At 33.8% G+C, this 13923-nt stretch overlaps 1 protein-coding gene across 13 annotated transcripts in view; it reads right to left on the bottom strand.

Annotated features, from left to right (window-relative positions):
- LRRFIP2 (LRR binding FLII interacting protein 2) overlaps positions 1–13923 on the bottom strand; it is an 89955-nt gene that overhangs the window by 37546 nt on the left and 38486 nt on the right. For 7 of the 13 annotated variants that reach the window (XM_081283473.1, XM_081283466.1, XM_081283476.1 and 4 more), the window contains 9 exons: positions 13682–13750; positions 10970–11011; positions 9128–9193; positions 7043–7117; positions 5634–5681; positions 5509–5553; positions 4611–4658; positions 4121–4177; positions 1821–1898 (listed from right to left, as the gene is read on the bottom strand). The exons of the other annotated variants lie outside the window; for them this stretch is intronic. In XM_081283473.1, coding sequence (XP_081139599.1) covers positions 1821–1898; positions 4121–4177; positions 4611–4658; positions 5509–5553; positions 5634–5681; positions 7043–7117; positions 9128–9193; positions 10970–11011; positions 13682–13750 — 528 coding nt within the window. The remainder of the gene's footprint in view (positions 1–1820; positions 1899–4120; positions 4178–4610; positions 4659–5508; positions 5554–5633; positions 5682–7042; positions 7118–9127; positions 9194–10969; positions 11012–13681; positions 13751–13923) is intronic. 13 annotated transcript variants of the gene reach the window in all.

Genomic DNA, 13923 nt, shown 5'->3' with positions numbered 1-13923 from the left:
TACTCAAAAAAGTAAAAAGAAAAGAGAAGGGGTTCCTGAGTGGAATCACAGTTCCCTAAAATAAACTATTTTATTCATTTTTAACTTGAATTCTATACTATAGATTGTTTACTGCCTGAGGGCAAGAAAATTTATGCTTAAGACATCTGTTACCATCAATACCGGGTCTCTAGAACACTATTGAAAGCCTTTACTGTATTTCACAAAATTTATAATTCATTATAATACTCACTCTGTTGAGTACATATATGTTGAATACTAAAGTATTTTCAAGGTGCTTGCCAAAAATTTGACTCAATTTCCACAATACTCTTTCTCGTATTCCCCACGCCAGGGATTATAGGACAAAATAATGAAGGAAGGGAATCACACTGGTCTTTTTTGGGTTCCTCAAATTCACCAAGTTCTTTCCCATATAAATCCTCAGCACTGGCCTAGAAAGTTCTCCCAGCCCACTGAGCAGCTGACTTGTCCAATTTCAGGTGTCAGCTCAGAAGTCACTTCCTCGAGAGCTTTCTCTTACCACTCCATCCAAAGGACTACTCACATACAAACGCACACTTGTATGTTCCCTATCATATTGCCTGCTTTTTCTCTTTATAGTCACTATAATTTCTTTTCTTTTTGTTAATTTCTTAACAGCTTATTTCCTAATTTTTTTCACTAGCACATAAACTCCAATCATGTCAGAGGCTGACAACATTATTTGTAGCACTTAACACACTGCCTCAAATTCAAAAGACACTCCATTAACACTGAATTAATAATTTTTAACCTTGATCAGCTATTTCTTACCTCAGCTGACCATTTACCTTGCTTTAAAACTATTCTCCTTAAAGGAATTCAGAAGCCCAATCACAGAGACAAAACAGGCTTACCGGTATAAAGTTTTTCTAAGGATTAATACAATTAAGCAATGCTATTTTTATTCAAAACAATAGCATACTTGGACTTACATGTAGTAATTATCGGCACCTACTATTTCAGAATCTTAATAGGTATCTTCCACCTTGTCATTCATTTAATCCATATTAAGCCTGACTACAAAGATAGCCATTAACATCTCCATTGTAAATATTAAAAAACTGCTATCGGCACAACTATTAAGTAGCGGAAGTGCATATGAAACCAAGCATCATTATATCAAAGCCCCTGCCCTTTTCACTCCATTGCCTTCTGAGGTGCTTTCAGATGTTTCAGTTTCTTCTTTCTCCTTTAGCTGTATACATGAGCATTAATTAATTGGCTAAGGTATCACAACTACTTTAATTAGGTAAATCAAATTTTGGCAACAAGTCTCAAAAACATTTGGTGTTCCCTTTCTTTAGGAAAACTTTGGATTTATAATCTTTCACATAACATACTTGCATTAAATGCCTTTGGTTTTTTTCTAAAGAAATCACAGCTTCCTAGGGCTCTTTATTCTAGCTCCAAGCTAACACACATCCTCAACAATGTAATTTCCAAATCAGTTCCTTAAATATCACAAAAATGTCATTAATTCTATAAATTTTCCTGCTTCATAAAATAACCTTCAACTATATCATTTGTATTCTAAAACAGATATCTGTTGCCTCTACAATTAATAATTAGTTGAATGTGTCAGACAAGAATTTTTAAAATTTGTAGTATTGGTAACTTTAAAAAGGTCTATTCATAGTCTCGAGAGCACACATTATTTGGCAAATTATTCATACAAACTAAATTTAAGGAAAATGTTCTTTCTGTCAAATGCAAATTTTACCAATAGATTTCATGTGATCACACACTGTTGTCATTTTAAAATTCATCATATTTGTTTGCATGCAAACCATGCTCACCACACTCTCCCTTCGCCCATGACTGGCACGATCAGAAGATAGAGAAGATACAATGCTCGCGGTGTCATCGTTGACCAACTATAGATATTAAATGCAGATAATTTAAAAGATTGAGTTTCACTACAGGTCTTACCTGATTGTAAGCATGATAGGGAAGGTTTGAGAAGCATACAAACACTCCATATAATTGGCACAATCTGTTGTGTGTCATTAAATAGAAAAGCTACTGCAAAGCGTAATGAACTATCATTAAAAATCAAAAGCTATTTCCAAAAAGCACAAACATTAAAGCAGAATTTTATACTGAAATTAAACAAAGTGGAAGACATGAGTAAAAGCCAAAACTAGCTAGGGATTTCATGCTTTTTAAACTTCCAGATCCTTTGGGATCCTATCATGGAACCAATAAATATATTCAATGTTTTAGTTTGAGAAAGGGGAAAAAAAATTTTCAACACTCAATAATATGTATCAAAGACAGAATTTCCTACCAGCAAGGACACTGAAGTGATGAATCGTTTTTCCTTTTATTCATCCCTATGTAATTTGTAGAGATATATCTAATATTACCCTACATGGATGGGGCAATCTTCTTCCTGCTTCCCCATTCTGACATCACTAAGAAACCTTTCTGGCATCACAAAGTAACTTTGTAATCCAAGTTGCAAATGAAACAGGATATAGCCAGCTCACAAGGGCAAGGTCCTACACTTGACTGAAACTACATTATCAAGTTCTATTTGCAAGGTGCCACCAGTCCTGGAACATTAAAAAAATGTTACCAGGCCCAAATATTGACAAGCAGAATTTTATTACTAAATGGGTTAAAAATAAACTTCCTCCTTATGTGAAAAGTCTTTATATCCTTAAACATCTGAGTATAATTTTTTATAAATATAGGAATGGCATTTTTGAGAACTGCCACTTGGACATGGCAGAAATGAACCAAAGATAATTTTAAAAGAAAGTCCACAGAGCTCATCTATTCCATTCCACAAAGTAAATCTTTGATGATAATAAACTGATTAAATAATTTCTCCATTATTTAACATTATTGAGAATAATAAGGTAGATTCTAAAGTCATCATTTACCTTTGGGAATGTGAATGAATATAGCCTTTTATTGACAATATGGTAATATGCATCATAATTAAAAGCATATACTCTTAATCCTATTATTTCATGATGTGCAGATTACCTTGTTACCTTGAAGATCCATTCATAGAAGCACTTAATAATATAAATGGATAAATGTATATTTATAGATAGCACATTTATTTACATATATAAAGTGTACATAGCACATTTATTTACATGTACTATATATAGTGTACACAGAAGTCCACAATAATACACATAGATAAGTATATATATATATAGTTCATTATAAAAGTGTTATAGGAGCAAAAATCTGACAACCTTAATTGCCTATGAATAGGGAATGATTTTTAAAATGTATACCTGTGCATTAATGGAATAAAACTGCCATTAAAAATAATATGCTAATATGAAACTATCTCTAAGAGGCATTAAGTGAAACAAGTAAGGGACATGGCTTACTCGTTAAAAAAAAATTTAATGTCAAAAAAAGAGTGAAATAAATCTCTATGTGCTGATATAGAAAGATACTTTAGAGAAAATGTCAAGGAGCAGTATGTGGTATATAGGAATTTATTTGTGTTCAAAATAAAAAGCACTCATATGTGCAGAAAATACCCTGAAAGTTATTATAAAAACAGAGGCTCCTTTTGGGTATTGGAAATGGGGAGGAAAGGACCTGGGGAATTTTACTTCAGACTTTCCTTAACTGATATTATTTTTGTAAAGTTTGATATTCCACAAAGACTAGGTAACTAGATTTATTCCAGTTTTATTTTCCATAAATATATGAAAAATTATATATATATATATATTGGCCTGTTTTATTTCTTTTCCTTCCCCTCTACTTACAAAAGTGCTGGTGAGCAAGTGAAATGGCACAAGACAGAAGTTCAGATAGAAATGAAAAACAAAAGGTAGCCAACCAAACACTGAATTATCCCCACTTAGAAGATAAGAAGTTTCACAGAAATGAGAAATACATAATCTTAAAATTTTCTTAATGACCATGATTCAAGACTCACTTGAGAAATTATGTGCTAAGGAGAAATTAGTGCTTCATTTTGTGCAGTGAGGGAGCATCATAATCCATGCTCAAAGCAGTGAAACACACCACATTCTTAATATTCTCAACTGTGAATGCAGGTTAACGAAACAACCAAAAGTTTCTATAAAACATGCAAAGAAACTAGACAGCTCACCACAGGACTGCTTCGGGCTGAACTTGTTCTTGATGAGTAAGAACTGTATTCAGATGGCTATAAAGTTTCCAAGAAGAAAGGTTTTATAATAATGATCAGGTCCTATTTCTGCTGAGAATACATTAATGGCCTTAGACCTAACTTGACCATGATCCCCAAGGCAAAAGGTAACTATTACTCTCTGGTCTGAAACAAACAGCCCATAGAAACAGAGAGAGGAGAGAAAGGGGATGCCCTGAGAAGTGCTGCTCAGAACTTCAGGAAGAATTACTGAGCAAGAAAAGAGGTTTCCCTACTTATTTCCCTCATATTTCAAGTCATGACTGCTAGCAGGCACCTTCTCACAGCGTGGGTGAGAGTCACGACTGGCTAACTGAGTGATCACAGCTTGTTAAGTAATTACAGGTCAGATTGAGTGACTTTTTCTTTGTAAGTCAATAGTACCCTCCTACATCTCCCTGCTCTTCACGACTTCCCCATTTAGACTTACAGTTCGAGAACTATAAGGGTTATATAATCCACCATCGTAGAATGATGCCTAAAGAACAAAAGAAATACCATTTATCTATTGTACATCAAAGTTATTTTGAAAATGTCTTAACTTTTTTTTTGAGTACTCAGTTCCCAAAAAAGTTTTAAAAAATGACATAAGGGTATAACTTTCCCAAGTAAAGACTCTAAAGGCTACCAAAACATTCATTGATATACACACAACAATCTCATCATAACTTTAAATTTGTACTTCATTAAAAAAAAAAAAACACCGATTTTAGCATTTTCTTTCATCATCATGTAATAAAACTAGAAGAACCAATATTTAGTTATTTATTCTCTCTAAAGAGGAAATAGAGCAGAAAAGGGAAATGAAGTACAGAGAACATTTTGCCCACTATCACAATAAAATTAAGTTTTCCCAGTCCACTAGCATAGGCCATGACACAACAAACCACAGCTTAAAAGCCATCAACCAACAATTCACATATTACAGAGAGCTACTGCTTTTGTTTTTCTAGCCAGCTTGCTTTATCAGATCCTAGATTAATATGGCAAAGGTTGTAGCTGTTCAAACTAAAATATGACATCCCTTGCATAGGCAGCCATCTCACACTGTGAGTACATGGAACCCAGGCAAATCTATCTTCTCAGTAGGAAATGGATTCTAAAAAAGACTACCAACTATCAGCAGTACCTACTTCTGTGAAGGGAATATGCTTATTTTTAATGCCCTACAGTTTTGTACTTTAAACACAGGCAGCACATTATGCAGTACACATGTCATTAAAGCCATGTGTTCTTGATTATTTTGGAGGAAGGCTATCAAGCCACAGAGTTAGCCCATGCCAGCTGCCCCACCAGCACTGCACACACTGGAATAAGAAAATACCAACCAGGCTGGCACTTCTCAGCAGACCAGAATTTGCAGTAGGGGAGGCCTATGAAAAAAGTGCATTATTAAACCCAAAGAAAAGCTACTGGTAACTTGCAGGTAACACACTCCCCCAATAGTACTAACCCTGTGACTCTTAGATGTTGCCAGAGGGTCACTGCATAGGGAAGAAGACTGTTGAGAAAGAAAGACAAAATAGATAAACAAAAACAAAAACAAACTGGTCCCACCATTATGAAAGCAAAAGACTTCAGTTTATGATTTTATACTCCATAATTCATTAGCGATTCCTGAGTGGTTAGGGTAGTTTAGGAACACATGAAGTAAAAAAACTTTAGTCATTAGAAATCTTCTTGAACACCACTGTAAATGATAAGAAAGAAAAATACTTGGACCAGTCTTTTATAAATGTGTCTATGTCTTTTAAACACTATTGTTAGGGTATGAGATAGGAATCTAAGGAACCACTGAGAAACAGAGAGCACTGCAAGCGGTAACCATATCGGGTCATTAGCAGCTCCTATGATATTTTCAGTGATTTCAATAACAAGACTCCTAATGAGCTTAGGCTGTTTTGCAAGGAAGCAGATAAATGAGTTTTGAGTTATCACTACACGCATTCTTTTTCAAATACATTAGAGAACCTATATTGCAAAACATGCTGTGGACAAAGTGCCTTAGTTTAATCAGCTATAAATTATACCAGTCAACAATGAATCCATGCACTACAAGGGCACAATATTGTTTTTTTAAAGGAACTAAATCTCTCTTTTCTGATGTCATCTGAGGATACAAGTTCTCAGTTCTTTTCACCAAAACCAATGAGACGTAAAAAACAAGAGTATTGAAGTTCTGTGTGCAGGTTTATAAATTATTCTTTTTCCAGTACTGACTTGCACACACTAAGCAAGCTCTCTACCACTGAACTAGACCGTCAGCCCTGAATTATTTTCAATGTACTGTGTGTCACATATTTAACGTGTTTCAAATGTGTGATCTGTTTGTTAAATACATTGGAAAAAAACAAGATTCTAACACTGGAAACCTAATTACATTCTTCTCATCTCGTGTAATTTATTCTTTCACATGCAAACTTTACTAAAAGGGCACCCATTGTGAAGCACATCGATGCCTACAACTTATTTTGAAATGCTTCAAAAAATAAGATGAATCAATGGATGGATACAGGAATGGAGAAATAAATAATTATGTGATAAAGGAAATATAATAAATTTTATAATCTAAGTGACAGGTATGGGATGTTTACTATGTAATTCTTTGAACTTTTTGTACATTTAAAATTTTCACTTAAAAATTTTTTTTTGGGGGGGGGGGGAATGGAACTGATTTATAAACAGGGTGATTCAATAATCCCCACTGTTTGAAAGCACACTCACATGGACTACATGAAGTCAGTTACCAAAAATGGATTCAAACACAGTCATTCCCAGATTAGTTACAACTAGTCAAAATGCAAACGAGGAATTAGAAAGTTAAAAGTGGATTTACAAGAAGCCAAAAAACTTTAGACAGACCCGAGTGTAGTAAGCAGAGGTGGGTTTGCTATGTCTAAGACTGCTATAGTTTCTCTGATCAAAGTAGAGGCCACTCTGAAAAAAGCAAAATGAAACACATTTTTCTTAGATTAAAGGCTGTTGACCAAACAACACACAAAGGCAAAACCTGACATTGCCAACTTCCTTCTCCAAAACAATGTCTTTAAAGCATTGGATCATGCTAAAAAAAGTCAAAGCAATAATTATTTCAAGTCTCTCAAAAGAGATTGGTATTAGGGCTGGGGTTGTGGCTCAGTGGTAGAGCATTTGCCCAGCATGTGTAGGCATTGGGTTCAATTCTCAGCACTGCATACAAATAAATGAATAAAATAAAGGTGCATCAACATGTAAAAAAATATATAAAAAAGAGAGATTGGTATTAAAACATAACTATTTTCAAACTAAGTCATTACTAATTTTTTTTTGAGAGAGAGAGAGAGAGAGAATTTTTTTAATATTTATTTTTTAGTTTTCGGCGGACATAACATCTTTGTTTGTATGTGGTGCTGAGGACTGAACCCGGGCCGCTCCCATGCCAGGCGAGCGCGCTACCACTAGAGCCACATCCCCAGCCCCATTACTAATTTTTATTGCTTTAAAAAACAAGAACTACCTCCGAAAAAAATGAAATAAAAATAAGCGATTTATTCTCATGTCATACTTAACAATGTCCTTGAAAACCTAGGACAACTGAATAATTACCACTTTTATAATCCATTTGGCAACGCCACAGAAATGATTAAAGAGTTATTTGGTTCCAAACTTTTCCTCATCCCATTATTTGTCAAAATAAATTGATCAAATTAAATTACAAGGGCTGGGGATGTGGCTCAAGCGGTAGCGCGCTCGCCTGGCATGCGTGCGGCCCGGGTTCGATCCTCAGCACCACATACCAACAAAGATGTTGTGTCCGCCGAGAACTAAAAAATAAATAAATAAATATTAAAAATTCTCTCTCTCTCTCTCACTCTCTCTCCTCTCTCACTCTCTCTTTAAAAAAAAATTAAATTACAAGAAAGAGAGCGCAATATGGTTTGGCCTAAAACATCAATGGCAAATTCATTTTTAATACACTATACAATAGTTTTATACAACACAGTTACTTGAGAAGAGAAATCATCTATAAAATTTCCTCTAGTCATCTTTTTTACTCAAGGTTGAGAAAATATATGCAATCTCTGACTTAAACGACTTCCCTCTCTACTGTTGACACTGCAATCAGGGATATCCCTACTCTCACCCAAACCCTACCCCTCCTACCCAGGCTTTCCTGCACCACTCCCAACTCACACCCCCAAGGAAGTGCCATCGCTCACCTCTCCCCAGAGCTCCCAATACCCCACCATCCAAGGCCTCTCTTAAATCTCTCATCCATTACATTCTCACTCCCACTAGACAAAGCCAGCCACCCACTTCCCCATGGTAACCCTAAAATAGCAGGGAGCTTGGGAACTGTGCTTCTTTTACCAGTACTACATCAACAAAACAGGAAAAAGGCATTCCTAGTGTCTCAGGTGGGCATTCTGAAGATGATTCCCCACTAAACTAGATATTTAGCAAAGGTGGCTAGCATGGGAAAAAAGGTAGTTTGCAGCTTAGTTACATTACAGGTTAAGAAGTTTTCTGTGAACTAGGGAAACTGTCATTACATACTTTATTGTTTCCACCAGAAAATGCATTCCAAGTTTCAAAACAAAACAAATTTTCATAATGAAACCTACCATAATTCCATAATCAAATCAATTATAAGTTCTAAAATAAGGATGAAAAACCTCACTATTCTTGAGGTATACTTCAAAAGATAATTCATAAATGAAAACACCTCATTCATTAGCTTCTTGTGATACCTTACTAACCTAATTCTAGCCCCAAAGGTTGGCATATGCTAATCCGATATTAAATCTTACAAGTAAAAACAAAATCACTTCAAAAGTTTCTGATAAATCATCTTTCAGCATATTTTCAAGTTCCAATTATGCCTTAAGGGCACACCAAAACAAAACCAAAAACACCAAAGCAGTCATAATTCTTACTTAAAGTAATATGTGACACAACAGAACTAACCAGGGGGTCTTTATGAAAATGAGAAGATCGCTTCTTCGTTCCATAAGAGTGACTGTAAGAATGATTCTGGAAGTAAATATTTTAAGTTAATGTCAATGATCACATAGTCAAGTTTTTTAAACAATTTTTAAAAATTTGTCTCAAAATTATATGAGATAATAGTAGTAGTATTCATGCAATCCATTTCCCGTCCATTAATAAATGATTCATTGCACTTGGCATGGCTAAGATACCTGGCCTCTCTACACATCTACATCCACCCTCACTTTCCAGCATCCAGCTTAGTGTCTAGTCAGCTATAAAAAACTTGATTAGGGCTTAGAGCTAGTCAGGATGATGGTGGGTACCTTTACCCCACATCTCAATTGAGTCCCTTCATCTTCTTTATAAAAGTATAGACAACAAAAGACTACATCCTTCTATAGTCCTCTTTCCTAAAGCCAAAAGCAATCCTTTATATAAACCAAATCAAATTGAAAAAACAAACAATGTAACATTTCACTGCCCAGGACAATACTCATTAACTCAGTTAGTGGTCCTATAGCATGTACTGCTCAGGAGGAATAAAGCCAAAATGGTACAGACTGCCCAAAGTAGTAGCAGCATTACTAAATGATCACATTATACAAGGATCCTCAGAAATGAAGGCTGTTTTAATATATAACTTCTCCAAGAAGCATAGAGCCAAGTGTAGAGAGGGGAATACTAAGAAGTCTACTGGCAGACAAAGAAATCCAATACAGGGGGCCAGGCACAGTGGTGTATGCCCATAATCCCAGCAACTCAGGAGGCTACTAAGGCAGGGGATTACAATTTCAAGGTCAGCCTGGGCCAGACTATCTAAAAATAAAATAAATAAAAAAAGTCTGGGGATGTAGTTCAGTGGTTGAGCACTCCTGAGTTCAAGTCCCAGTGCCTAAAAAGAAATGTATGTGTGTGTGTATATATAAAGAGATACATATACATACATAAATGTACATATATAAATATATACATAAAATAAATATATATAAATATATAGGTATGTAAAGTGTGTCTATCTATCAACAGCCAACAACTATATAACTATAAATAGCAAATAAAAAATAAAATGAAGATATTGTGTCCAACAACTAAAAAATATATATTAAAAAACTAAAATTAAAAAAAGTCAACAACAGACTGCTCTAGAAAAACTATTTGACATGCACAGCTAGATCCTGAATCAATAATTATAAACCCAGTTTTCTTTTATTATTGAACATGCACCTTTCCTTCTATACATTAGTGTGACTATTTTAAGAGATGTCTAGGTATCTAGAAACTCGAGCAACCTGCTTACCTAATATTAACCCCAGGAAAACAGTCTATAGCTTAACTATTTAACTAATATGACATTACCAAATCAAGCCAAAATGCCTGAACATCATTAATGCCTAAAATATCATCTATCACTGCTGGATACTTTCTATTCACCAACCTCATGCCCGCTAGCTCGTGACACATAACATGAAACAGGCCTGGGGAGCACAATGTGAATCAAACACTGTTAGAAACATGTCCTCCAGGGCAATGAGTGTTATTAAGGGAGTGGTTCACTATTTTAAGAAATAATATTACTACCAATCTTAATCTTGAATAGGGAATCAAAACATTTTTATATATACTAGAAATTCTAAAGAAAAAAATCACTATTTACATAATAAATTATGCCACCATTACAATAATTTTTGCTTGTTAATCACACATTTTCCCCAGAAAATCATTAGAAAACCATGAAAGTTAGTCATAATCTATGTTTACTAATAATTGGTGTTTATGAAGCAAAACTCCACACTTAACACAAAGTCATGCACTACATACTAATGATGAAAGTCTTGATGATCTATCCTTGAGAGTATCATACTTGATTTCAGGAAAAGATGAAAGAATGGTTGTATTTCCAAAGTAAAGAATATAAAAAAGAAGGTGGGGGAAAAGTAACATTTGCAGGTTAAAATCCAGCATTATTTTAAAGACAAAAAAAATCATCAAATACAAAAGCTATTACATTTGAATTAAAGAATTCTCTTCCCCTTAATCTTTCCTAGTATAAGTTATTGCTGAACTGTATGTGTAATTACAAATGTATGTTCAAAGATGGGCATAGTGGATCACATTTATAGTCCCAGCTATGCAGGAGGCTCAATAAAGGAATGCTTACGATAAAGGAATGCTTACGCCCAGGAGTTCAAGGCCAGCCTGGGCAATAGAGCAAATATCTTAAAATCCCCACCTCTTAAAAACTATCAATAAGAAACAATTTATTTTTCTTTCAAATATCAAATTCATAATCAGTAATGGTGAGATGATTCAATCTCAGTATATTATAACACAAAACCTAAGGGAGCCTTCAAAAGTAAGGACTGCATATACTGAAGTCAATGATACTTTTAGTTACATGACTATTACTATCACTTCCCACTATTTGAAAAATGGCAAAAGCAGGGAATGAACAGGCAATGAGGCAAGACCAGGCTTACAAAAGAACCACTGCAGCAACAAAATGCAGAGCATTCCCTTGGATCTACTCTAAACACACACCTGATAAACTTCCTTCCTCAAGAAAATGCTAAACAATGTGAGAAACTTGGTCATAGCAAAATATGGAATGCACTAAATACAATACAAATGTGACATTAAATATAAATCAAAGAAAATATACAAAATTCATGATAAAAACCACAAAATCCACAATTAATCTAGGGTCCTTTAAAAAAGTAAGGGTTAAGGAAGTAACTTAATGGTAGAGTGCTTGCCAAACTACACGCAAAACACTGGGTTCAATCCTCAGCACTACACAAAATAAATAAATAAATGTTTTAAAAAAATAAAAACCACAAATATAAAAATAAGATAGTATGTGTGATACCAAATTTCAAATCCAAGAAAAATGAAGTAAATAGTAACTACACAAAATGGTCGTTTCCTAACATTTTTTAAGCCTTCTAGCTTACATGTTTAAAGTCATCTTACCCAGCATGTCAATGTATAAAATAAATAACAGCAATGAACAAGTTCTTCAATTATTTTAAACACTAATTGTTCAGTTAAAAAAAAAAAAACCTTTATAACTCTTACATCCATTTAGCATTTTATGGAATGCTAATCAAAAAAAGTAATGTTTTCCTAATTACAGGTTACAAGCCAGTCATGAAATCAATTTAGTGGTTTCAACTACCATTTTAGAAGATAAAATATTAGAAAGCGTTGAGCACAGTAAAAGTTAACATTATTTTGTGAAACTTTTGTTTCAATAATATTTTTCATATATTTGTATATTCATATATACACATCCAGGGATCTGCATTATATACTAGATCATGATATAAAAAATATTTCTTATTGTAACAGCTGCAATTCTAAAAAGCTTAAAATATATTAGAAGACCAGACTATACAATCTACTTCTTATATAGCATTAATATAATAGTATGAACAGAACAAAGTCACACCCTTCGTGCATAATAAATTGGTCATTTACAACACAGATGGCAGAAACATCAAATAATGCAATTCATAAAGTATTAGGTTAGGAGGAACAATTTTACCATTGGTTTAAAATTATTAAAAATGTTATTGCTATATCAAAAAATACTTGAGCAAATTATCTACATGTGTGTGCTTTTTCTTTTATTCTGAAAGTAGCAGAAAAGCAAACAATAAGGAGTGTTATTGTTGCATATGTAACAAAATTTTCTAAAATGCATACAAGTGTGCATTTGGTAAATGATGTACAATGGTAAAATATGACTTCATGATGAGAGATGTTTCTCAGAAAATAAAGTTCCTTTTCTACAGAAGTTTCATTTACTTTTTTTCCTCAATTAAAATATCTTAAGTTAAAAAGATATACCTTTAGTATAACTAAAATACCTTTAGTTTAAAAAAAAATCCATGGCTCAAAAAACATATTACTCAAGTCACACCTCTAACATATAAATGATTCTATCTCATCAACAAGATAAATTCAGCAAAGAGAAAGGACATATCTTCTTATACTCTTTGTTGTACCAATTGCATTTTGCATAGGAATAGATTTTAACAAACTGAACTGAAAAATTTATCTGTTTCAATTCTTTCTCCAAAATATAATGCAAAAGTTCGGATGGTTTTAAAACTGCTCAGTCTATCTGGTAGGGGTATACATCATAACTGCCACCAGAACAACTGGGCAAACGAAAAGAGTTTTGCTTATAAGTGAAAGTTGCTATTTATGTTGCTTAAAAACAAATGATGTATCAAAGGAAGGAAAATTGGGGATATTAAGGGTGCTAGCTAAAACATTTCCAAATTTGCTATTACAATCTATTTAAAAGAGAGAGAGGAAAAAAAAAAAAAAAACCCCTCCAACTTTCAAGAGAAACCTGCCTGAAAATTTTCACATGGAAACAAAATAAAGTAGAGCAAAAGGTTGTAGAAACAAAGTTCAGCAAGTGTCAGTTTTTATCAGAATGCACCTATTACTCAAACCCCAGGACACTGAAAATCAATGAATGTACGGAACTCTAACACCACACATTTCTGGATTACACACCATGATGTCTCTCCTCTTCGGTGTACTGGTTCTGCTCCAAAGTGTCCCAGTAATATCCTTTGATGGGTTCTTTAGTAATATTAGACAGTATAGCAGTAAATGACAAAAAATAAAATATAAGGATATTTTAAAAACTAAATTCATTGAAATTATATCAAGGCTATTAACATATAAATAGAAACTAAAAGTAAAAATCTTTACCCACGAGAAATGGCAATTGTTCCTCCCAGTGTAATTCAAGA

This window comes from Spermophilus citellus (assembly GCF_964194105.1).
Source record: "Spermophilus citellus genome assembly, chromosome: 3".
NCBI classification, from domain to species: Eukaryota; Metazoa; Chordata; class Mammalia; order Rodentia; family Sciuridae; genus Spermophilus; species Spermophilus citellus.
Note: the sequence above shows the minus strand (reverse complement) of the source record. Positions and strands in the feature narration are given on the sequence as shown.